Source organism: Trachypithecus francoisi, unplaced genomic scaffold (genome assembly GCF_009764315.1).
Source record: "Trachypithecus francoisi isolate TF-2019V2 unplaced genomic scaffold, Tfra_2.0 Contig01461, whole genome shotgun sequence".
Taxonomy (NCBI): Eukaryota; Metazoa; Chordata; class Mammalia; order Primates; family Cercopithecidae; genus Trachypithecus; species Trachypithecus francoisi.
The window spans coordinates 8,059,028-8,086,547 of NW_022681433.1; the positions used below are offsets into that span (position 1 = coordinate 8,059,028).

The 27,520-nt window shown below is 37.1% G+C and overlaps 1 protein-coding gene across 8 annotated transcripts in view; it reads right to left on the reverse strand.

Annotated features, from left to right (window-relative positions):
* The window catches only part of NBEA (neurobeachin), a 786,519-nt gene that overhangs the window by 377,994 nt on the left and 381,005 nt on the right, over positions 1–27,520 (reverse strand). For all 8 annotated transcript variants that reach the window (XM_033235426.1, XM_033235381.1, XM_033235435.1 and 5 more), the window contains one exon: positions 18,712–18,776. In XM_033235426.1, the coding sequence (XP_033091317.1) occupies positions 18,712–18,776 (65 nt within the window). The remainder of the gene's footprint in view (positions 1–18,711; positions 18,777–27,520) is intronic.

The window sequence follows — 27,520 nt, forward strand, 5'->3', positions numbered from 1 at the left end:
TTTATCTGTTGATGTACGTTTGGGGTACTTTCAGTCCTTGGCTATTATGAATAAAACTGCTATGAATATTCATATACAGGTCTTAATGTGGACTTATTTTTCATTCCTCTTGGGCAAATACCTAGGCTTGGAATTATTAGGACATATGGTAAAAATATGTTTAACCTTGTAAAATACTGACAAAACTGTTTTCCAAGTGGGTATACTATTTTGCATTTCTACCACCATGGTACAAGTGTTCCCATGGCTCCACATCCTCACCAATGCTTGGTGTTGACAATCTATTTATTCCCATTATAGTAAGTATGTAATGTTATCTAATTGTGGTTTGAAATTGAATTTGTCAAATGAGTAATGAGGTGGAACATTTTTTTCATATAGTGATTGGCCATTTGTATATCTTCTTTGGTGCAGTATCTGTTCAGATTTTTTGCCTACTTGTGTAGTTCATCTTTTTATTATTGAGTTGTAAGGTCTGGATTCTCTATTTCCTTCCATTGATCTGTCTGTCTTTGCATCAGTGCTATCCTGTCTTGATTACTGTAGCTTTAGAGTAAGTCTCAAAGTCAAATGGTATAAATCTTCCAGCTTTGTTCCTTTTCAATTTGTTCTGGCTATCTTAGGCCCTATGTATTCTCACAGACATTTTTAAATCAGCTGGTTAAATTTCTACCAAAAAAAAGAAAAGCCTGCTGGAATTTTAATTAGGCTTCTGTTGCGTTTCTCACTTTACAAACAACTAACACCTTAATAATGCTGGGTCTTCAGATCCACGAACACAGTGTCTCTGCATTTTAAAATCTATTTATATGTTAATTTTTGTGGGTACATAGTTGATGTATATATTTAGGGGGTACATGAGATATTTTGATCCAGGCATGCAATGCATGATAATCACATCATGGAGAATGGGGTATCCATCCCCTCCAGCATTTATCCTTTATATTACAAACAATCCAATTACACTCTTTTAGTTATTTTAAAATGTACAATTATTTTGGCTATTGTCACCCTGTTGTGCCATTGAATACTAGGTATTATTCCTTCTTTCTATTTTTTTGTACCCACTAACCATCCCCATTCCCCCTTTATTTATTTTTATTTTTTGGCAGAAATACGTCGTAGGTTTTATTGTATGAGTCTTCTGTATATTTTCAAAATATATCCCTAAGTGCTTCCTATTTATGATACTATTTTTTTTTTTTCAGACGGAGTCTGGCTCTGTCGCCCAGGCTGGAATGCGGTGGCCAGATCTCAGCTCACTGCAAGCTCCGCCTCCCAGGTTCACGCCATTCTCCTGCCTCCGCCTCCCAAGTAGCTGGGACTACAAGGCGCCCGCCTCGTCGCCCGGCTAGTTTTTTGTATTCTTTTTAGTAGAGACGAGGTTTCACCGTATTAGCCAGGATGGTCTCGATCTCCTGACCTTGTGATCCGCCCGTCTCGGCCTCCCAAAGTGCTGGGATTACAGGCTTGAGCCACCGCGCCCGGCCAATAATTATAATAAATCATTTTATTTCAATTTCCAATGTTTTATATATGTTAACATGTTTGTTATTATAACTGATTTTGAATATTGATCTTGTATCCTGTGACTTTGCTAAATTTACTTATTAGTTCTAGTACCTTTTGTTAGACATCTTAAGATCTTCTATTTGCCAAAATGAACTGGTTAAGAACTCCAGTCAAATGCTTGATACAAGTGGTGAGAACATCCTTACCTTGTTTTTGATCCACAAGGAAAGCATTTTGTCTGCCACCATTAATTAAAATGTTAGCTATACTTTTTTTGTAGATGCCACTTATACTGAGGGAGTTCAACTTAATTTGTAGTTTGCTGAGAGTTTTTTTTTTTTAATATCAGGAATAGATGTTGACTTTTCAAATGCTTTTCCTACATCTATGACAATTTTTCTCTTCTGCATTCTGTTGATATATTACATTGATATATATTCTTTTTAACAAATAATTTCAATTTTTATTTTAGATTCAGGGGAAGCAGGTTTGTTACCTCGGTATATTGCATGACGTTGAGGTTTGGGATACAATTGATTCCATCACCCTAGTAGTGAGCATGGTACCCAAAAGACAGTTTTTAAGCCCTTGTCTCCTGCTCTCTCTCCCTCCTTAAGTAGTACCTAGTGTCTATTGTTGTCATCTTTATGTCCACATGTGGTATTTTGTTTTCTGTTCCGACTTCAATGTGCATAGGATAATGGCATCTAGCTGCATCGATATTGCTGCAAAGAACATGATTTAATTTCTTTGTATGGCTGCACAGTATTCCATGGTGTGTATATACCATATTTTCTTTATCCAGTCCACCACTGATGGGCACCTAGGTTGATTCTATGAAATGGTACATCATTGTGGTTTTGATTTGCATTTTTCTGATGATTAGTGATGCTGAGCATTTTTTCATGTTTGTTGACTGCTTGTATGTCTTCTTTTTGTATGTTTGATCATGTATCTTGCTCATTTTTAAATGGGGCTTTTTTTGTTGATTTGTTTAAGTTCTTTATAGAGTCTGGATATTAGGCCTTCGTTGGATGCACGGTTTGTGAATATTTTCTTCCATTCGGTAGGTTTTCTGTTTACTCTGTTGACAGTTACTTTCGCTGTACTGGAGCTCTTAGTTTAATCTTGTCCCACCTGTCAATTTTTGGTTTTGTTGTAATTGCTTTTGAGGACTTACTGAATGGGAAGCATTCCACTTGAGAACTGGAACAAGACATGAATGCTCACTCTTACTGCTCCTATCTAACACAGTACTGGAAGTTGTAGCCAGAGCATTCAGGCAAGAGAATGAAATAAAAGGCACTCAATAGGAAAAGGAGAAGCCTAACTATCATATCTTTACTGACAATATGATTCTATACCTAGAAAACCCTAAAGGCTCTGCCAAAAGGCTCCTAGAACTAATAAACAATGTCAGTAAAGTTTAAGGATACAAAATCAATACATAAAAATCAGTAGTATTTCTATACACCAATAACATTCAAGTTTTGAGCCAAATAAAAACTGCAATCCCATTTATAATAGTTCTCCTTCCCCTCCAAAAAAAATCTAGGAATACATCTAAGTTGGTGAAAAATCTCTACAAGGGTAACTATAAACCACTGCTGAAAGAAATCATAGATGACACAAACAAATGGAAACACATACCATGTTCATGGATTGGAAGAATGAGTATCATTAAAACAGCCATACTACAGATTCAACACTATGCCTACCAAACTACCAATGTCATTTTTTCAAAGAATTAGAAAAACGTATTCTAAAATTCATATGGAACCAAAAGAGAGCCTGAATAGTCAAAGCAACCCTAAGCAAGAAGAACAAAGCTGGAGGTATCATTACATAACTTCAAACTATAAGTCGACAGTAATCAAAACAGCATGGTGTTGTTGGTACAACAGACATACAAACCAATGGAAGGGGATAGAGAACCCAGAGATAAAGCTGCACACCTACAGGCATCTGATTGTCAGCAAAGTTGACAACAATAAGCAATGGAGAAAGGACTCTTTATTCAATAAATGGTGCTAGGATAGCTGCCTAGCCATACAGGGAAGGTCAAAACTGAACCCCTACCTTTCACCATATATAAAAATTAACTAAAGATAGATTAAAAATTTTAATTACATTTAATCTCAAAATGTAAGAATCCTAGCAGAAAACACAGGAAATACCATTCTAGACATGAGCCTTGGGAAAAAATTTATGATAAATAGCCTTGAATGTTATATATACTTTACATTTTGGAGGATCATTACCTTTTGTTTATGATGATATAACTCTTTTCATATATTGCTGGATTTGATTTGCCAAACCTTGTTAAAAATTATTGCACTTATGCTAATGATGGATATGAGTCTGTAATTTCATGTCTTACTATGTCTTTTTCTAGTGTTGATATCGGTATTATGATGTCTCATAAAAGGAACTATAAAGCATTACCTCCTCTTTTATTTCTGGAAGACTTTCAGCATATTGATATTATTTATTCTTCAAATAATAATGTTTCATCCCCATTTACCCTGATGTGATTATTATGCATTGTATCCTTGTATCGAAACATCTTATATATCCCATATACATACATCTACTATGTACCCACAAAAATTAAAAATTTTTAAAAATTAAAAAGAAATACTTAAAGTTGTTTAACATCAACCCAGTTCTTTAGTAAATTAAGTCCACTGCTTTTCTTATACTGTTCTATGAATACGGAAAACTAGACTTTAGTATAATTGATTGTTTTGAAGTCCTCTTTATGAGTAATTCTTTTAAAAAGAAAAATATGTACAATTTTCATGCTCTTTCTGATACAAAGATTAATGTTATAAAACCCTGTAGGCATTAAGAATTAAGTAAATTACTGGTTAGCACTAAAAAGTCAAGAAAACTTTAACTATTTAAATAACATAAACTTCAAAGACAGATTTTATTTTTTACAACTAAAATTAGGACCACATTTGTTTTATTAGATAATGAAACTCATAAGGTATTTTCTGTTGTTCCAAATTTTAATTTTCACCAAAAAAGCCAGGAATGATTTTTTGTTTGTTTGGATTCCACACATTGTGCCTACACTTGCTTAGGTCCTATCTCCTAAAAGAAGCCTTCTGTAATCATTACAGCCCACTGAAATACCTCCTTCTAAAGTCACTGACATTTTTATATCATTTAGTTTGAAATTAGTCATATATTGACTATAATGTTTTGGAACTGTTTAATTTTTTTCTGGACATAAATCCTAACTTCTCAATTATCAGTTACTTGTAAATGAGGAATATGTGCAAAATGTATTTATGTCCCTGCTAAAACTAACTACAAAATGAGTGTTTCCTAAGTATTCATTCAGGTTTTGTTTTTTAAGATATATTGTAATTAATAAGAGTTAAGAACTCCAGGAATACATGTTCATGTATTTATATTACCTTTGTAATTAAAAAACAGTAACAATAACTTTTTCTTAATCCTTGTTTAGCAGGGACTGTGGATCTTTATAAGAGACATGTTATAGAAGAAATATTCTGGTTTTTCAAATATTGATCTGTACAATAGGACATGAGGAATATAAATCATTTATGTGTTCTTATTTTACCAACATATGAACTAATCAGTCTATGTAACTCAGTATTCTAACTCTCCTGGCATTGTGCGACTCTTGCATAAACTAAAATCTATGACATGGGTCATGGCTGTATTCCTGTCCTATCTGTCCTGCTCATCTTGTCTCCTCACTTCTCACCTTTAGTGCATCCTTTGGTCATGTGCACAACATCTACGCCTTCAGGTTAGTGTAGCCCCGTTAGTTCACTTCTACCTGCATCCGTTATTTCACAATACACCAGCCACATATGCAAAGGCCAACTCTAGCCTCTTCTATTGCCAAGTTGATCTTACCTAACAGAATGGTGTGGAAATTAAATAAAAGCTTTCCAATAAAGAGATCGATTATGTAAGTCTTGACTGGCTTTTGTATGTAATAAGTAAACCAAGAACAAAAAAATATGTGTCTCTAAGAAATAAGAAATGGAAAAATATGTCAGAGAAATGAATACACCAAAATAGGTAACTTTTTCATTGATTCACTTTTTAAATGTTATGTTTCTTAATGTAATAAGGAGAAAAGTATATTTAAACTTTTTCTCAGAAGAGAAAAAATAATATGCATACATATGTAGATATATTTTAAACATGGTTAAAAATGTGATTTAGGCTGGGCATGGTGGCTCATGCGTGTAATCCCAGCACTTTGGGAGGGTGAAGCAGGTGGATAACTTAATTTCAGGAGCTCGAGACCAGCCTGGGCAACATGACAGAACCCCATCTCTACAAAAAAAATAAAAAATGCAGCTGGGCATGGTGGCTCATGCCTATAGTCCCAGCTACTTGGGAGGCTGAGTTGGAAGGACTGCTTGAGCCTCGGAAATGGAGGCTGCAGTGAGCTGAGATCATGCCACTGCACTCCAACCTGGATGACAGAGCGAGACCCTGTCTCAAAAAACAAAATATAATTCAAATATAATTTATGATCACTAAATTTTGAAATATATTTCCCTATTACTTGAAATCTAACCATTATTAAATGGGACTTTAGTTTTAGATAAATAACATTTTATCTTATCATCAATGTCTAAGGTTACACGTATAAATCAGAAATACTATTTAAGATGTATGCAGGTAATTTTGTACAAGTATGTTTGTTAACTAATTAGATGTATAAAATGAATACAAGAGTGGCAAAAAACGAGCATGGAGGGTTGGCTGGCAGGATGGCCGAATAAGAACAGCTCCAGTTTGCAGCTCCTAGTGAGATAAACCCAGAAGGAGGGTGATTTCTGCATTTCCAACTGAGGTACCCAGCTCATCTCATTGAGATGACTAGACAGTGGGTGGTTAGACTGGTTAGACCGTGGGTGCAGTCCACAGCGGGTGAGCAGAAGCAGGATGGGGCACTGCCTCACGTGGGTAGCACAAGGGGTCAGGAAACTCCCTACCCTAGCCAAGGGAAGCCATGAGGGACTGTGCCATGAGGAATGGTGCACTCCGGCCCAGATACTACACTTTTCCCACAGTCTTCGCAATCCACAGACCAGGAGATTACCTTGGGTGCCTATGTCACCAGGGCCCTGGGTTTCAAGCACAAAACTGGGCAGCCATTTGGGCAGACACTGAGCTAGCTGCAGTTTTTTTTTTTTTCACATCCCAGTGGCACCTGGAATGCCAGCGAGACAGAACTGTTCACTCCCCTGCAAAGGGGTTGAAGCCAGGAAGCCAGGTGGTCTAGCTCAGCAGATCCCACTCCAACAGAGCTCAGCAAGCTAAGATCCACAGCTTGAAATTCTCGCTGCCAGCACAACAGTCTGAAGTCGACCTGTGACCCTCGAGCTTGGTGGAGGAAGGGGCGTCCACCATTACTGAGGCTTGAGTAGGCGGTTTTCCCCTCACACTGTAAACAAAGTCACCCGGAAGTTCTAACTGGGTGGAGCCCTCTGCGGTTGAGCAAAGCCACTGTAGCCAGACTGCCCCTCTAGATTCCTCATCTCTGCGCAGGGTATCTCTGAAAGAAAGGCAGCTGCCCCAGTCAGGGGCTTATAGATAAAACTCATCTTCCTGGGACAGAGCACCTGGAGGAAGGGGCAGCTGTGGGTGCAGCTTCAGCAGACTTAAATGTTCCTGACCACTGGCTCTGAAAAGAGCAGCGAATCTCCAAGCACAGTGCTCGAGCTCTGCTAAGGGACAGACTGTCTTCTCAAGTGGGTCCCCAACCACCATGCCTCCTGAATGAAGGAAACACTTCCCAGCAGGGTTCAACAGACATCTCATACAGGAGAGCTCCAGCTGGCATATGGCAGGTGCCGCTCTGGGAAAAAGCTTCCAGAGGAAGGAGCAGGCAGTAATCTTTGCTGTTCTGCAGCCTCTGCTGGTGATACCCAGGCAAACAGGGACTGGAGTGGACCTCCAGCAAACTCCAGCAGACTTGCAGCAGAGAGGTCTGACTCTTAGAAGGAAAACTAACAAACAGAAAGGAATAGTATCAACATCAACAAAAAGGATGCCCACATCCGAAGGTCAACAACTTCAAGAACAAAGGTAGATAAATACACAAAGATGAGGAAAAACCAGCTCAAAAAGGCTGAAAATTCCAAAAACCAGAATGCCTCTTCTCCAAAGGATCACAACTCCTCACCAGCAGGGGAACAAAACTGGATGGAGAATGAGTTTGACAAATTGACAGAAGCAGGCTTCAGAAGGTGGACAATAACAAACACCTCCAAGCTAAAGGAGCATGTTCTAACCCAACGCAAGGAAGCTAAGAACCTTGAAAAAAGGCTGAAGGAATTGCTAATCAGAATAAGCAGTTTAAAGAAGAACATAAATGACCTGACACAGCTGAAAAACACAACACGAGAACTTCATGAAGCATACACAAGTATCAACAGCCGAGTAGATCAACCAGAAGAAAGGATATGAGACACTGAAGATCAACTTAATGAAATAAAGTGTCAAGACAAGATTAGAGAAAAAGAATTAAAAGCAGTGAACAAAGCCTCCAAGAAATGTGGGACTCTGTGAAAAGACCAAACCTATGTTTGACTCGTGTATCTGAAAGTGACAGGGAAAACGGAACCAAGTTAGAAAATACTCTTCAGGATATTATCCAGGACAACTTCCGCAACCTAGCAAGACAGGGCAACATTCAAATTCAGGAAATACAGAGAACACCACAAAGATACTCCTTGAGAAGAGCAACCCCAAGACACATAAATGTCAGATTCACCAAGGTTGAAATGAAGGAAAAAATGTTAAGGGCAGTCAGGGAGAAAGGTCGGGTTACCCCAAAGGGAAGCCCATCAGACTAACAGCAGATCTCTCTGCAGAAACCCTACAAGCCAAAAGAGAGTGGAGGCAAATATTCAACATTATTCAAGCAAAGAATTTCAACTCAGAATTTCATATTCAGCCAAACTAAGCTTCAAAAGCGAAGGAGAAATAAAATCCTTTACAGAAAAGCAAATGCCGAGAGATTTTGTCACCACCAGGTCTGCCTTTCTAGAGCTCCTGAAGGAAACACTAAATATGGAAAGGGAAAACTGCTACCAGCCACTGCAAAAATATACCAAATTGTAAAGAGCATTGACACTATGAAGAAACCGCATCAACTAATGGGCAAATTAACCAGCTAGCCTCATAATGACAGGATCAAATTCACACATAACAATATTAACCTTAAATGTAAATGGGCTAAATGCCCCAATTAAAAGACACAGACTGGCAAACTTGATAAAGAGTCAAGACCCATCGGTGTGCTGTACTCAGGAGACCCATCATATGTGCAAAGTCACACACAGAGTCAAAATAAAGGGATAGGGCATTATTTACCAAGTAAATGGAAAGCAAAAAAAAAGCAGGGGTTGTAATCCTAGTCTCTGATAAAACAGACTTTAAGCCAACACAGATCAAAAGAGACAAAGAAGGGCATTACATAATGGTAAAGGGATCAATGCAACAAGAACAGCTAACTACCATGAATATATATGCACCCAATACAGGAACACCCAGATTCATAAAGCAAGTTCTTAGAGACCTACAAAGAGACTTAGACTCCCATGCAATAATAGTGGGAGACTTTAACACCTCACTGTCAATATTAGCCATATGAATGAGAGAAAATTAACAAGTATGTTCAGGACTTAAATTCGGCCCTGGACCAAGTGGACCTAATAAACATCTACAGAACTCTCCACTCCAAATGAATAGAATATACATTCTTCTCAGCACCACACTGTACTTATTCTAAAATTGACCACATAATTGGAAGTAAAACACTCCTCAGCCAATGCAAAAGAATGGACATCATAACAAACAGTCTCTCAGATCACAGAGCAATCAAATTAGAACTCAGGATTAAGAAACTCACTCAAAACCACACAGCTACATGAAAACTGAAAAACCTGCTCCTGAATGACTACTGGGTAATAACGAAATGAAGGCAGAAATAAATAAGTTCTTTGAAACCAATGAGAACAAAGACACAACGTACCAGAATCTCTGGGACACAGGTAAAGCAGTATTTAGAGGGAAATTTATAGCACTAAATGCCCACAAACGAAAGCAAGAAAGATCTAAAATTGACACCCTAACATCACAATTGAAAGAACTAAAGAAGCAAAAGCAAACAAATTCAAAAGCTAGCAGAAGACAAGAAATAACTAAGATCAGAGCAGTACTGTAGGAGATAGAGACACAAAAAACCCTTTAAAAAAATCAATGAATCCAGGAGCTGATATTTGAAAAGATTAACAAAATAGACCACTAGCCAGACTAATAAAGAAGAAAAGAGAAGAATTAAATAGACACAGTAAAAAATGTTAAAGGGGATATCACACTGATCCCACAGAAATACAAACTACCATCAGATAATACTGTAAACACCTCTACTCAAATAAACTAGAAAATCTAGAAAAAATGGATAAATTCCTGGACACATACATACTCCAAAGACTAAACGAGGAAGAAGTTGAATCCCTGAATAGATCAATAACAAGTTCAGAAATTGAAGCTGTAATTAATAACCTACCAAAACAACCAAAAAAAGCCCAGGACCAGACAGATTTACAATCGAATTCTACCAGATGTACAAAGTGGAGCTGGTACAATTCCTTCTGAAACTATTCCAATCAATAGAAAAAGAGGGACTCCTTCCTAACTCATTTTATAAGGCCAGCATCATCCTGATGCCAAAACCTGGCAGAGACACAACAAAATAAGAAAATTTCAGGCCACTATCCCTGATGAACATCAATGCAAAAATCCTCAACAACATACTGGCAAACAGAATCCAGCAGCACATCAAAAAGCTTATCCACCATGATCAAGTGGGCTTCATCCCTGGGATGCAAGGCTGGTTCAACACATGCAAATCAATAAACATAATCCATCACATAAACAGAACCAATGACAAAAACCATATGATTATCTCAATAGATGCAGAAAAGGCCTTTGATAAAATTCAACACCTCTTCAAGCAAAAAACTCTTAACAAACTAGGTATTAATGGAACGTATCTCAAAATAATAAGAGTTATTTATGACAAACCCACAGCCAATATCATACTGAATGGGCAAAAAATGGAAGCATTCCGTTTGAAAACTGGCACAAGACAAGGATGTCCTCTCTCACCACTCCTCTTCAACATAGTATTGGAAGTTCTGGCCAGGGCAATCAGGCAGGAGAAAGAAACAAAGGATATTCAAATAGGAAGAAAGTCAAATTGTCTCTATTTGCAGATGACATGATTGTATATTTATAAAACTCCATAATCTCAGCCCCAAATCTCCTTAAGCTGATAAGCAACTTCAGCAAAGTCTCAGGATACATCAATGTGCAAAAATCACAGGCATTCCTATACACCAGTAACAGACAAACAGAGAGTCAAATCATGAGTGAACTCCCATTCATAATTGCTACTAAGATAATAAAATACATAGGAATACAACTTACAAGGAATGTGAAGGACCTCTTCAAGGAGAACTGCAAACCACTGCTCAAGGAAATAAGAGAGGACATAAACAAATGGAAAGACATGCCATGCTCATGGATAGGAAGAATCAATATTGTGAAAATGGCCATACTGCCCAAAGTAATTTATAGATTCTGTGCTATCCCCATCAAGCTACCATTAACTTTCTTCACACAATTAGAAAAAACTACTTTCAATTTAATATGGAACCAAAAAAGAGCCTGTATAGCCAAGACAATCCTAAGCAAAAAGAACAACGCTGGAGGCATCATGCTACCTGACTTCAAACTATACTACAAGCCTACGGTAACCAAAATAGCATAGTACTGGTACGAAACAGATATACAGACCAATGAAACTGAACAGAGGCCTCAGAAATAATGCCACACATCTACAACCATCTGATCTTTGACAAACCTGTCAAAAACAAGCAACAGGGAAAGGATTCTCTATTTAATAAATGATGCTGGGAAAACTAGCCAGAGGCAGAAAACTAAAACTGGACCCTTTCCTTACACCTTATATAAAAATTAACTCAAGATGGATTGAAGACTTAAATGTAAAACCATAAAAACCCTAGAAGAAAACCTAGGCAATGCCTTTCAGGACATAGGCATAGGCAAAGACTTCATGACTAAAACACCAAAAGCAATGGCACCAAAAGCCAAAATAGAAAAATGGGATCTAAGGAAACTAAAGAGCTTCTGCACAGCAAAATAAACTATCATCAGATTGAACAGGCAACCTACAGAATGGGAGAAAATTTCTGCAATATATCCATCTGACAAAGAGCTAATATGCAGAATCTACAAGGAACTTAAATAAATTTACAAGAAAAAAAAACAAACAACCCTATCAAAACGTGGGCAAAGGATATGAACAGACACTTCTCAAAATATGTCATTTATGTGGCCAACAAGTAAATGAAAAAAAGCTCATCATCACTGGTCATTAGAGAAATGCAAATCAAAACTACAATGAGATCAGATCCCAGAGAGGATGTGAAGAAATAGGAATGTTTTTACACTGCTGGTGGGAGTGTAAATTAGTTCAACCACTGTGGAAGACAGTGTGGCAATTCCTCAAGGATCTAGAATCAGAAATACCATTTGACCCAGCAATCCCACTACTGGGTATATACCCAAAGGATTATAAATCATTCTACTATAAACATATATGCACACATATGTTTATTGCAGCACTGTTCACAATAGCAAAGACTTGGAACCAACCCAAATGCCCATCAATGATAGACTGTTTAAAGAAAATGTGGCATATATATACCTTGGAATACTATGCAGCCATAAAGGATGAGCTCATGTCCTTTGCAGAGACACGGATGAAGCTGGAAACCATTATTCTCAGCAAACTAACACAGGAACAGAAAAACAAACACTGCATGTTCTCACTCATAAGTGGGAGTTGAACAATGAGAACACATGGACACAGAGAGGGGAACATCACACACTGGGGCCTGTTGAGGTGTGGGGGACTACAGAAGGATAGCATTACGAGAAATACCTAATGTAGACGACAGGTTGATGGGTTCAGCAAACCACCACGGCACGTGTATACCTATGTAACAAACCTGCATACTTAAACTCTAGAACTTAAAGTACAATATTAAAAAAAATAATAATAATTTAAAAAGAATGTTAAAGAAAACCTGGCATAGGTCAGATTTTATAAGAAAACACATGGAAAAGAAACTTCTGTTTTCCAGGAGCTTCCAGAGATTATTGGCTCCAAATTAAACCAGAATGTCTACTTTAAGGAAATAGTTTCTTATTTTACAGCTTTGAAAGGTTTTTTGTTTTGTTTTGTTTTTAAATACAGGTTTTGCCAAATCAAAGACATAAGAGAAATAAACTCAAGCAAACCAATGCTTGTTGGTTAAAATATTAACTAGCATTTGTTAAATTAAAGAATACATTCAAATTGGTGCCATACAATCACTAAAAAATTATACTTGGATGCAATATGCTTCTCCTCTTAAAAACCTAAGAAATGCATGGTGTATATTTTCCCCTATCCTAAAGAACAAAACAAAAAATCAGAATCTTGAGAGCTCTAGCTTAAATTCAGTGTTAAACATAAATATGATCTGTTCTTTCTGATGAATATTCAAAAATTAAATTCTATATTATTTTAAAAGAGTGACAAAGGTTTATTTCAGGCAAATGATTATTTAAAAAGATCACTCAAATTCTGTATTTTAAATAAGTACTTCCTATTTGCCTTATTCTTCAATGCATATTTTCATAATTCAAATTCCAATCATTATTGCCAAGATATTACATGCAATTTTACATCCCATTAACCTTGCTTTGTTTTAATTATAAAGATCCTTTGTTAGATTCCTTTAAATGATCCAGTTTATAATTTCAGCCTGTCCTAGGGAGTACTTTAATTCAGATGCACATTCATCAACTGTTTTTGTCCTGTTAATTGCAGACAACTGCACAATTGCTTTCTCCAGCTATGATTGATGAATTGTATTCACGAGTGTAGCTGTTAAGTAGGATAAACATTTATAATAATTTCTACTTAAAGATTTTTATCTTCATTCCCATAAGGGCAAATTAAAGGCTGATATTCTAACAACACAAATAAAGTGAGTTTTTACATGTTTCATATTAAACCATATGAAAAAAGTTGCAAAAATGTTATATGTCCAGGCAAATGGGATAAAAGCATGTATAAAATATCTAATTTGTGCTTTACACATCATGGGCATCAACATACAGTAGGAAGATAAACAGAGTAATGGGCTTTTTACTGGAACTGCATCCCAGCTACCTAAATATGACTTTTTGAGCCAGAAGTCCAAGTTCCTATTTGTGAAAAAGAAAAGTCTAAATTGAAAGAAATGATCCAAACTAAAGGTGGGAGTAAGCAAAATTCTAAATACATATTATACGCAATAACAAAAGTAAAAACTTTCATTTTAAAATATCATATATATGATGTTGAACTTTCTGGGAAACTGAGCAAGAAAGGTGCTACAGTATTCTACAGATGAGAAACAATGCCAGAGGAAGATTATTACTTGCCTGCAGTCTAACAGCTTATCAATGGGAGAACTGATATTTGAACTCAGTAGAATTAACATATGGATACTACGTATTATACTATGCATTGTAGAATAACCATAAAAAGATCCACCACAAACACTATAAACACTATAGATAGGTATATATAAATCAGGGAAAAACTGAGGTACTGGGAGAACAGAGAAACATACACAATCCAGATTAGGGGTAGGAAGGGGTTGGTCCTCGGTGAAGAGATTATTTTCGCTAAAGTAAGAGAAGTCAATGTATTAAAGCAAATGCCTATCTTCTCTGAACTGTGAACGGCTGAGGAAAACATTACACTATCAAAGACAGCCACCTCAATTGGCTCCCCCAAATTGCCTGGCAAGCCTCTGAGGTTTCTTTAGTTTTTCCTCTTCTCTATTCTTTTACAATTGCTATTTTCAGGATTCTTTACTTTTCTAAAGATAGTATGTACCCTCTCGCAATTTCCTTTATTCTCAGCAAATGACTCTAACTGCCACTTCATAGAGAGAAGGCATCATATGAGATCTCCTCTGAACTCTTCCACCAATTTACTTGTCTTCATCCTTTCTCAGTGCTCTTCCACTAAAGGCCAATCCTTCTATCTCAGTGCACCCCTCTCAGAGACTTTATGCTGTCAATATTGCCTTCTTTCCCTCCCACCATATTGCCTTTTTCCATCAACACTGTAAAATACTCAGGTTCTTCTTTCTAAAAAGTAACCCTTCCATCCAAATTTAAACCTTATCTACCTACATCAACCATTCTATCTTTCCCCTTCTTGGCCAAACCTCTTTAGAGAAGTACTTGCTGCCTATATTTCATTTTGGGCTAGCTCTTCAACTCAAAGCAACCTGGCTTCTGTCCCTCTACTCTCAGTAAATCATCACTTTTTCAAAAAATACCTCTCTCATTTACCTGCTCCCATAGCACCCTCTAATTGCCCTTTACATATTTATTAAACTTGCAATTACTTGATCTAAGGCTGTCGTCCCTACTAGACTGTAAGCTCTAATAGGGTAGGACTTGGATCTGCACCCAGCTTCTTTAGCACACAGGTGCTCACCAGTATTAAGTCTGGATGAGATCACCATGACCTCCTTGTGGCTGAACCCAGTGGTCCCTTTAATACTAACTTAAAAATCCTCTTTTTGATCATACATTCTTCCTTAAAACACTCTACTCACCATTCTTTTCTTTATGCTTTCAATAAATATCAATTTAACGTGGTAAATAAACAAATATTTCGTTAGCATGCTAACTACCTGCTAGGCACTATTCCAGAATATAGAGATATGGCAGCAAATAAGATGAAGAATAAGACACAAGATCTTAAGGAAACACATTTTAGCAGAAGAAATAGATGTAAACAAGCAAACACAGCAGATCATTTGAGATGATGTTATTATGTGTTAAAACAGGATTATGTCATGGGAGTGTAATAACTATATAAGATAGTCGGGGAGCCTCTGTGACAGGGTAGCATTTAAGCTGATTCCTCAAAGATGAGAAACAACCAATCGTGTTCAGATGTGGGAGAAGAGGATTCCCAGCAGAAACGGGAGTAAAAGCGGGGCCCCTGGTTCTCCACTCACTCTATTCACTCTCCCTGGGCATCACATCTGTATCCTTTCTACAGTTTACCACGAGTAATCTGGAGACTCATAAGCCTAAATCTCCATGCTAGCTCTCTCTTTGGAGAGCTCAATACTCAAATGCCCATGCCTATTCAACATCTCCACCTGGATAGTTCACTGGTACCACAAGTTCAGTGTAACCCAAAAGTGAAAAATTCTCAACTCAAACCTCACTTTCTGTACTCTCCTAGCTAAGTGAACTATACTTATACTGTAAACTATCAGTTACTAAAGCTGACATCAAAATATCCTTGATTCCTTCTTTCCCCTCTTCCATCCAACATGCTAGCAATCATAGTGACTTCACTTCCAAAAGATACTTTGAATTTGTTCACTTCTTCCATCCTCACAGCCACTATTAGTCCATGGCATCATCTTCTTCAACAAGATTACTGAACCTTAGACTGGTATTGCTACAAGTCTTGAGCCCGTGAAACCCTCCACATTGCAGGCTACGCCTAAACATTTTCAGTTATTCTCCAGTATCCTTTGCTTGGCTTCATGGCATGACCTTTGCCAATGACATGTGCCTTCATGTGGCTGGCATACAACATGCATTTAAATAGCTGCTGGCTGACTGAAAATAGCTCTCCAGCTACATGTCTCACTATTCTCTTGCCCCTAGTCCTCTGTACTATACAATTCCCTCTGCCAAGAATTGTATTTCTACTTTTTTTCTACTTGGCTATCTCCTGATGATCTCTCAAATGGCGTTCCCTTTGGGTAAGTACTCTTTTGAAAACCCTGACAATCCCACCACTCAGTGGAACACATCCCTCCAGACTAGGTAAAGTATTCTGCGGTATGATTGCATCATTACCTACTCCACTTTTATCACAGTATCCTTGTATTATTGTATGTGTTCATCTCATGTTTGCCTTTCCCCAAGAAACTGGAACCATTTATATCTTATTCCCAACTCTATTCCTAACTCTTATAATAGTATTTGATATGTAATGGGGGCTGAACAGACATTTGCTGCACTCATGCATACGTGATTTGTTCTTACATATTTAAAACTATTCATGTTTGAATCCTTATTCCAAAATCATTTTTATTTGGAAGAACGAGTCCTATGAAGAATAGAAACAGAAATTTACGAGAGCACAGAGAACATAATGGACAGAATTTCAGAGATTATTACATGTTTAATTTTTTTTTTTTGGTGGGGGAAGGGGAATGAAGTCTCGCTCTCGTTGCCCAGGCTGGAGTGCAATGGCATGATCTCGGCTCACTGCAATCTCCACCTCCCGGGCTCAAGTGATTCTCCTGCCTCAGCCTCCTGAGTAGCTGGGATTACAGGCACCTGTCACCACGCCTGGCTAATTTTTGTATTTTTAGTAGAGATGGGGTTTCATCATGTTAGCCAGACTGGTCTTGAACTCCTGACCTCAGGTGATCCACCCAACTTGGCCTCTCAAACTGTTGGGATTACAGGCGTGCGCTACTGTGCCAGTCTAGATTGAAATTTTTAAAAAAACTGTGACTACTTTATTTCCATCCTTTCCTAATATAAATCCCAAATTCTACCACTGACCGATAAAAGCATTATCAGAAGCTTAAAATCTCTGATATTAGCAAATTTTCCACCCTCTTCCTTTGCTAAGGCTATTACTACAATCTTTATTTAAGTGCTTAGAGGTTCAATTCTGGTAACTCTTAGGAGAGTTACTGATGATAATAATAATAATTATATATATATATATATTTTTACTTTGCAGTTGAAATAAAATAACTGTAGATATGTCATTGAGAGTTATTTCTAAAACTGAAATGACAATGAATAGTTTTTTTCTGTTTATTCATCACCTGAAAACAGATAATAATTATTAGCAACTCTTATCACAATGAAACTCTGTAAGACATAGCAAGTGCTGTTATGTAAAATACTATTTGTGTTATAAAAGAAAACTGATATTTTCCTGCATCTCTGATGTTGCAGTGAATGCAAAGCTTATTTTAAATTTTAGATCGGTACTACTGGCTAACATGATTAGGTCACAAAATATCAAAATGAGAAATATAAAATAAGATAAATTGTTATAAAAACAGAAGACATTTCTCAAAATATAACACAGTGATGGAAAAAATGAATAATACTAAGTGATATTTAATTTTTAAAACTTGGGTATCTATAACATATAGAAACTAATTTTCAAGGACTATTCTTTCACAACTCCCCTTCTTGAAAAAGATAAATTTTATATACAGTAAGCATTATTTCCTCATTAATCTAATTAAAGCTGTTTTCAAATATGAAATAAATAGGTTGTGCCAAATAATCATCATATTCCAAAGAATGCAGCATATCATACAAGAAATTCAAGTTGTAAAGTTGCAGGTCTTGAGTTGATAGAAGCTATATATGTCACATGGTGACAGCTAAATCTATTTTAATGTGTCCACTGCCAATAAAGCACTGCAAAAATAATAATTAACAATGATTTACCACAAAATGGTAAATGTAATAATGGGTTCAAATGTAATTTTACTTATTGTTTTAATAATAGAATATATACATTTCTACCCGAGAGAGATATATTTGCTATATTTAATATCCCTCACATTTTCAGTTGGATATTGAATGAGTGACATGTTCAGATAAAACTGTTTCACATGGACTGAGGAGAGGCTGAAGGAGTAAACACTGAGCACTGCTCTGAAAACAGATGGAGTGGCAGATGGGATTGCAGATTGGGTTCACTTGATCTGTGTAAAACAACTTTACTACTCAGTAAAATGTACTTCAAATCTCACTAAACCTTATAAAGTCTGTCCCTTTATTTCATGCATGGCTTTTTCTTCAAAAATAAATGTTTAGCATTTTAAACTTTGTTCAAGTTTAATTAAGTACCTGTGTGATAAATTATTTAACTAAAAGATATTTTCTTCCACATTTTTGGAACAGATGGTAGGAAAGAGCAATTGCCCAGTGGAATAAAATGTACACTGACTAGTTGTTCAAAATTGTAAAATTAATTACCTTCCTTCATTGATGAGCTCAATAAATGCAAGTCCTGCATTCTTCTGAATAGAGTTTTGCCATTCCTAAAAGGAGAAACCAAAACAAATGTGAGAAAAGTGAACATTTAAATGAAAGTAACATCTGGTTTAAGGATCATGTTGATGTTGTTAATAACTTCCACATTATATTATTTCCAAATGTCTTTACAAGATTCTAACAAATGTTATTTTGTAAAAAATCAAATTTTAGTTTTATCACTTAGTTTAGAAGGTGCTTTTGGTTCACCAGAAAATGTCAGGCTGGATGCAAACTGAGATGGAAAGTGAGACACAGGTATAGAGGGCTCTGAGCACAAAGCTTCTTTCCAAAAGAGAGCAAATGACCAAAAGAGGCCTAATGTCTCTATACAAGGACTAGAAATACTTGAGATAGAAAACTTTATCTCCTCATATAGAAATTTTAACCTTAAGATAACAAAATGAATACTAGAAATATAAACTATTAGAAACATAAACATATTTAAATTGACTTGGAAGTGAAATATTCCAGTTATATGTGCATTCCAAATTACTTAATGCTAATTATTTAATGCTAATTAGAAAAAAGTTACAAATTAACTTTTTTGAAAATTGTAAAAAAATAGAGTAAACCTATGGCTAAATATGTAATAGATAACTATGTAATCTCTCTTTGCTAATTTAGATTAGAGTATATTTGTGAATTTGGCAGTTCTCAAGGTCAGGATCATCATTATGAACATAAGTGATTATAATGAAGTGTTTTAGATTAGAAAAGCATCTGCTTATTTTATGCTCTTCCTAAAGCATATTTAGAATATAATTTACACACTTGTTTTGGTTTATGCCAGTAATTTCTATTTTTGGGGTTTTAAATATATACATATTTTGGGGTTTTAAATACATATATAAATATATATATTTTGGGTTAAATATATTTAGGGGTTTTAAATATATATATATGTGTGTGTGCATATATATATATCTGGTAAAAAGCAGTGTTTTGGATTGAAAATTATATCCCTTCCAATGGTTCTGTAAGTAAATACTCCCCAAAGTTCCCTAACGCATTTTAATAGAAAAATCTTTATTGACCAGTCATGGCCCTCCTCTATACATTCCCCTCCCCATGATTTTCCTAATAAGGTGTTGGTTGTACAGAGGTGACTGGCTGCCCTAGCCATGGGTTCAGCTTTACAAAAAACACAGTTTCTGTATCAACCCTTCACTCTACTCCTGATCCCTTTACCTTTAAAGAAATTACACTCATTCTGAAAATAAATATGGTCCCCAAAAGTAAGTATTTGTGTGTGTGTAAATATTCTCTGCTCTAAGTAAATGTGTGCTGCATTATAGAAGAAAAAATCCTCAATCTCCCAAGGAGAGAAAATCAACAACTAGTGAAAAGAGATGTGGCAACTTGAGGATAGTACAAAGCCACTGGGTTCTAGCTATCACAACCTTTAACTAAAATTTATCCAAATGACAAGATTGGTATTCCATTGTACAGAACTAACTGAAACTTTCAAACCAATTCTGTATAAAAAAATTACAGGAAATTTCTTTTCCCAAATTTTTACAAAATTTAAAGCCTCTTTAATATTTTCATTCTATATTCTGTATTTATCAGAAATGAGGATCCTACAAAATATGTACATTTCTCAGAAATACTTCATATTCATTGGGATATTAACTTAAAGACAAAACTGATTTTTACATAAGTAGACCCATGCCACTATGAAGACTAGATTCTTACAACTTCTTACACATGATTTTCTGTGATAGTGTTTGTACACTAAGATTTTTTAGTCACCATAAACTTATAATATGAATAAGATTTTTCAGTAAGATATTTCACAGAGTACATATTTAGGTATTACATCTGCATCCCAAATTATACCTTGTCAAAAAAAATCACAGAGTAAAATTATCTTTGAATCAATCTAAATTATATGGAATCTGCATACAGCCCATGAGATGTACTAATTTATCTTTGGTGGAGGAACAGTAGAAGGAAGTCTGAGCTACACTAAGGACATTAGAGTTTAAAGTTTGAGAAAGCCAATGAAAGACTTCATTCAATAAACCAGTGTTTTAGAAAAGTAATTTGTCAGTTTTAAGCAAGAAGAAATTGTAGGAGATTGTTCTTACATGCCTTTCCACAGGAGAAATATTAGGCGTCTAAATGAGTATTTCAAATAGGGAATAAAAAATAAGAGATGTCACAAAGAAAAGATGCCAACACCAGATGATAATCTGAATTTAAGAGCTGATGTAGAGAATTTGAGATAAAATAATTATTAAGTTTTCAATGTAGATGACTAGGATAATGGTAATATTATTATGAAAATACTGAAGAATACATTTGGGGAAAATCACAAACACTGTTGCCTGAATTTGTTGGATTTACAGTGGAAATGGTATATCAAAAAAGAATGTGAATGGGGGCACCCAAGATGGCCAAATAGGAACAGCTCCAGCCTCCAGCTCCAAGCGTGAGTGACACAGAAGATGGGTGATTTCTGTATTTTCAACCGAGGTACTGGGTTCATCTCACTGGGACATGTTGGACAGTCAGTGCTGGTCAGTGGGTGCAGCCCAACTAGCGAGAGCTAAAGCAGGGCAAGGTATCGCCTCACCTGGGAAGTGCAAGGGGGAAGGGAATTCCTTCTCCTAATCAAGGGAAACTGAGACATGCAACACCTGGAAAATCGGGTAACTACCACCCCAAATACTGTGCTTTACCAAGGGTCTTAGCTAACAGCACACCAGGAGATTATATCCCACACCTGGCCCAGAGGGTCCCATGCCCACGGAGCCTCCCTCATTGCTAGCACAGCAGTCTGAGATCTAACTGCAAGACAGCAGCGAGGCTGGGGGAGGGATGCCCGCCATTGCTGAGGCTTAAGTAGGTAAACAAAGATCCTGGGAAGCTCGAACTGGGTGGAGCCCACCACAGGTCAAGGAGGCCTGCCTGTCTCTGTAGACTCCACCTCTGGGGACAGGGCATAGCTAAACAAAAAGCAGCAGAAACCTTTGCAGATGTAAATGTTACTGTCTGACAGCTGTGAAGAGAGTAGTGATTCTCCCAGCATGGAGGTTGAGATCTGAGAATGGACAGACTGCCTGCTCAAGTGGGTCCCAGATCCCTGAGCAGTCTAACTGGGAGACGTCCTCCACTAGGTGCAGACTGATACCTCACACCTCGCATGGCTGGGTAAACCTCTGAGACAAAGTTTCCAGAGCAAGAATCAGATAGCAACACTTGCTGTTCAGCAATATTCTATCTTCTGCAGCCTGCGCTGCTGATACCCAGGCAAACAGCATCTGGAGTGAACTTCAAGCAAACTCCAACAGACCTGCAGTTGAGGGTACTGACTGTTAGAAGGAAAACTAACAAACAGAAAGGACACCCACACCAAAACTCCATCAGTACATTATCATGATCAAACACCAAAGGCAGATAAAACCCCAAAGATGGGGAAATAGCAGGGCAGAAAAGCTGGAAATTCAAAAAATCAGAGCCCATCTCCCCTCTCCAAAGGAACAGAGCTCATCGCCAGCAACGGAACAAAGCTTGTTGGAGAAGGACTTTGACGAGTTCAGAGAAGAAGGCTTCAGTTGATCAAACTTCTCGGAGCAAAAGGACAGAACTACGTACCCAGCAAAAAGAAATTAAAAACCTTGAAAAAAGAATGGAAGAATGGATAACTAGACAACCAATGCAGAGAAGTCCATAAACAAACTGATAGAGATGAAAACCATGACACAAGAACTATGTGACAAATGCACAAGCTTCAGTAACCGACTCGATCAACTGGAAGAAAGATTATCAGTGACTGAAGATCAAATGAATTAAACGAAGTGAGAAGAGAAGTTTAGAGAAAAAAGAGTAAAAAGAAACGAACAAAGCCTCCAAGAAATATAGGATCATGTGAAAAGACCAAATCTACGTCTGACTGGTGTGCCTGAAAGTGACAGGGAGAATGAAACCAAGTTGGAAAACACTCTGCACGATATTATCCAGGAGAACTTCCCCAACATAGCAAGGCAGGCCAACATTCAAATTCAGGAAATACGGAGAATGCCACAAAGATGCTCCTCAAGAAGAGCAACTCCAAGACACATAATTGTCAGATTCACCAAAGTTGAAATGAAGGAAAAATGTTAAGGGCAGCCAGAGAGAAAGGTTGGGTTGCCCACAAAGGGAAGCCAATAGACTAACAGCAGATCTCTCGGCAGAAGCTCTGCAAGCCAGAAGAGAGTGGGGGCCAATATTCAACATTCTTAAAGAAAAGAATTTTCAACCCAGAATTTCATATCCAGACAAACTAAGTTTTGTAAGTGAAGGAGAAATAAAATTCTTTACAAACCAGAAAGTGCTTAGAGATTTTGTCACCACCAGGCCTGCACTACAAGAGATCCTGAAGGAAGCACTAAACATGGAAAGGAACACCCGGTACCAGCCACTGCAAAAACACGCCAAAATGTAAAGACCATCAATGCTGGGAAGAAACTCCAACAACTAATGAGCAAAATTAACCAGCTAGCATCATAATGACAGGATCAAGTTCTCACATAACAATGTTAAACTTAAATGTAAATGGGCTAAATGCTCCAATTACAAGACACAGACTGGCAAATTAGATAAAGAGTCAAGACCCATCAGTTTGCTATGTTCAGTAGAACCATCCCACATGCAGAGACACACACAGGCTCAAAATAAAGGGATGGAGGAAGATCTACCAAGCAAATGAAAACAAAGAAAGGCAGGGGTTGCAATCCTAGTCGCTAATAAAACAGACTTTAAACCAACAAAGATCAAAAGAGACAAAGAAGGCCAATACATAATGGTAAAGGGATCAATTCAACAAGAAGAGCTAACTATCCTAAATATATATGCGCCCAATACAGGAGCACACAGATTCACAAAGTAAGTACTTAGAGACTTACAAAGAGACTCAGACTCCCATACAATAATAATGGGAGACTATAACACCCACTGTCAACATCAGACAAATCAATGAGACAAAAAGTTAACAAGTATATCCAGGAATTGAACTCAACTCTGCACCAAGCAACCTAATAGACATCTACAGAACTCTCCATCCCAAATAACAGAATACACACTCTTCTCAGCGCCACATCGCACTTATCCCAAAACATATTTGGAAGTAAAGCACGCCTCAGCAAATGTAAAAGAACACAAATCATAACAAACTGCCTTTCAGAACACAGTGCAATTAAACTAGAACTCAGGACTAAGAAACTCACTCAAAACCACTCAACTATATGGAAACTGAACAACCTGCTCCTGAATGACTACTGAGTACATAATAAAATGAAGGCAGAAATAAAGATGTTCTTTGAAACCAATGAGAATAAAGATACAACACACCATAATCTCTGGGACACATTTAAAGCAGTGTGTAGAGGGAAATTTATAGCACTAAATGCCCACAAGAGAAAGCAGAAAAGATCTACAACTGACACCCTAACATCACAATTAAAACAACTAGAGAAGCAAGAGCAAACACATTCAAAAACTGGCAGAGGGCAAGAAATAACTAAGATCAGAGCAGAACTGAAGGAGATAGGGACACAAAAAACCTTTCAAAAAATCAGTGCATCCAGGAGCTGGTTTTTTGAAAAGATCAACAAAATTGATAGACTGCTAGCAGGACTAATAAAGAAGAAAAGAGAGAAGAACCAAATAGACGCAATAAAAAATGATAAAATGGTATCACCACCGACCCCACAGAAATACAAACTACCATCAGAGAATACTATAAACACCTCTACGCAAAGAAACTAAAAAACCTAGAAGAAATGCATAAATTCCTGGACACATACATCCTCCCAAGACTAAACCAGGAAGAAGTTGAATCCCTGAATAGACCAATAGCAGGCTCTGAAACTGATGCAACAATTAATAGCCTACCAACCAAAAAAAGTACAGGACCAGATGGATTCACAGCCGAATTCTACCAGAGGTAAAAGGAGGAGCTCGTACCTTTCCTTCTAAAATTATTCCAATCAATAGAAAAAGAGGGAATCCTCCCTAACTCATTTCATGAGGCCAACATCATCCTGATACCAAAGTCTGGCAGAGACACAACAAAAAAAGAGAATTTTAGACCAATATCCCTGATGAACATCGATGCAAAAATCCTCAATAAAATACTGGCAAACCGGATTCAGCAGCACATCAAAAAGCTTACCCACCATGATCAAGTGGGCTTCATCTCTGGGATGCAAGGCTGGTTCAACATGCGCAAATCAATAAATGTAATCCAGCATATAAATGGAACCAAAGACAAAAACCACATGATTACCTTAATAGATGCAGAAAAGGCCTTTGACAAAATTCAGTAGCCCTTCATGCTAAAAAATCTCAATAAATTCGGTATTGATGGAATGTATCTCAAAATAATAAGAGGTAATTATGACAAACCCACAGCCAATATCATACTGAATGGGAAAAAACTGGAAGCATACCCTTTGAAAACCGGCACAAGACAGGGATGCCCTCTCTCACCACTCCTATTCAACATAGTGTTGGAAGTTCTGGCCAGGGCAATCAGGCAAAAGAAAGAAATAAAGGGTATTCAATTAGGAAAAGAGGAAGTCAAATTGTCCCTGTTTGCAGATGACATGATTGTATATTTAGAAAATCCCATCGTCTCAGCCCAAAATCTCCTGAAGCTGATAAGCAACTTCAGAAAAGTCTCAGGATAAAAAATCAATGTGCAAAAATCACAAGTATTCTTATACACCAATAACAGACAGAGAGTCAAATCATGAATGAACTCCCATTCACAAGCTTCAAGAGAATAAAACACCCAGGAATCCAACTTACAAGGGATGTCAAGGACCTCTTCAAGGAGATCTACAAACCATTGCTCAGTGAAATAAAAGAGGACACAAACAAACGGAAGAACATACCATGCTCATGGATAGGAATAATCAATATTGTGAAAATGGCCACACTGCCCAAGGTAATTTATAGATTCAATGCCATCCCCATCAAGCTACCAATGATTTTTTTCACAGAATTGGAAAAAACTACTTTAAAGTTCATATGGAACCAAAAAAGAGCCTGCATTGCCAAGACAATCCTAAGCCAAAAGAACAAAGCTGGAGGCATCACGCTACCTGACTTCAAACTACATTACAAGGCTACAGTAACTAAAACAGCATGGTTCTGGTACCAAAACAGAGATATAGACCAATGGAACAGAACAGAGCCTTCAGAAATAATACCACACATCTACAGTCATCTGATCTTTGACAAACCTGACAAAACCAAGAAATGGGGAAAGGATTCCCTATTTAATAAATGGTGCTGGGAAAATTGGCTAGCCATAAGTAGAAAGCTGAAACTGGATCCTTTCCTTAGTCTTTACACGAAAATTAATTCAAGATGGATTAGAGACTTAAATGTTAGACTTAAAGTCATAAAAACCCTAGAAGAAAACCTAGGTAATATCATTCAGGACATATGCATGGGCAAGGACTTCATATCTAAAACACCAAAAGCAATGGCAACAAAAGCCAAAATTGACAAATGGGATCTTATTAAATTAAAGAGCTTCTGCACAGCAAAAGAAACTACCATCAGAGTGAACAGGCAACCTACAGAATGGGAGAAAATTTTTGCAATCTACTCATCTGACAAAAGGCTAATATACAGAACCTACAAAGAACTCAAACAAATTTACAAGAAAAAAACAAACAACCCCATCAAAAAGTGGGCAAAGGATACGAACAGATACTTCTCAAAAGAAGACATTTATACAGCCATCAGACACATGAAAAAATGCTCATCATCACTCGCCATCAGAGAAATGCAAATCAAAACCACAATGAGATACCATCTCACACCAGTTAGAATGGCAATCATTAAGAAGTCAGGGAACAACAGGTGCTGGAGAGGATGTGGAGAAATAGGAACACTTTTACACTGTTGGTGGGATTGTAAACTAGTTCAACCATTGTGGAAAACAGTGTGGCAATTCCTCAAGGATCTAGAATGAGAAATCCCATTTGACCCAGCCACCCTATTCCTGGGTATATACCCAAAGGATTATAAATCATGCTGCTATAAAGACACACACACATGTATGTTTATTGCGGCACTATTCACAATAGCAAAGACTTGGAACCAATGCAAATGTCCATCAGTGACAGACTGGATTAAGTAAAGGTGGCACATATACACCATGGAATATTATGCAGCCATAAGAAAGGATGAGTTCATGTCCTTGTAGGGACATGGATGCCACTGGAAACCATCATTCTCAGCAAACTATCACAAGAACAGAAAACCAAATACCGCATACTCTCACTCATAGGTGGGAATTGAACAATGAGATCACTTGGACAGGAAGGGGATCATCCCACATCGGGGCCTATTGTGGGGAGGGGGGAGGGGAAGGGAAAGCATTAGGAGACATACCTAATGTAAATGATGAGTTAATGGGTGCAGCACACCAACATGGCACATGTATACATATGTAACAAACCTGCATGTTGTGCACATGTACCCTAGAACTTAAAGTATATATATAAAAAAAAGAATGTGAAATTTGGAATTATTTACATGGAAATATTGAGTAAGGCATAACATTAGGCAAAAGTCTCCTAAGAAGTATAAACAAAAAGAGTATCAAATATCTAGGTTGAGAAAGTATTCCTAGGCTGGAAAGGATTCACATTTTTAGGACTGCAAAAAGAGGCAATTGAAAGGGACAGAAAAAGATCTATTAAAATTTAAGAACAGAAGCAGAATATTATAGCATTATTTGAAA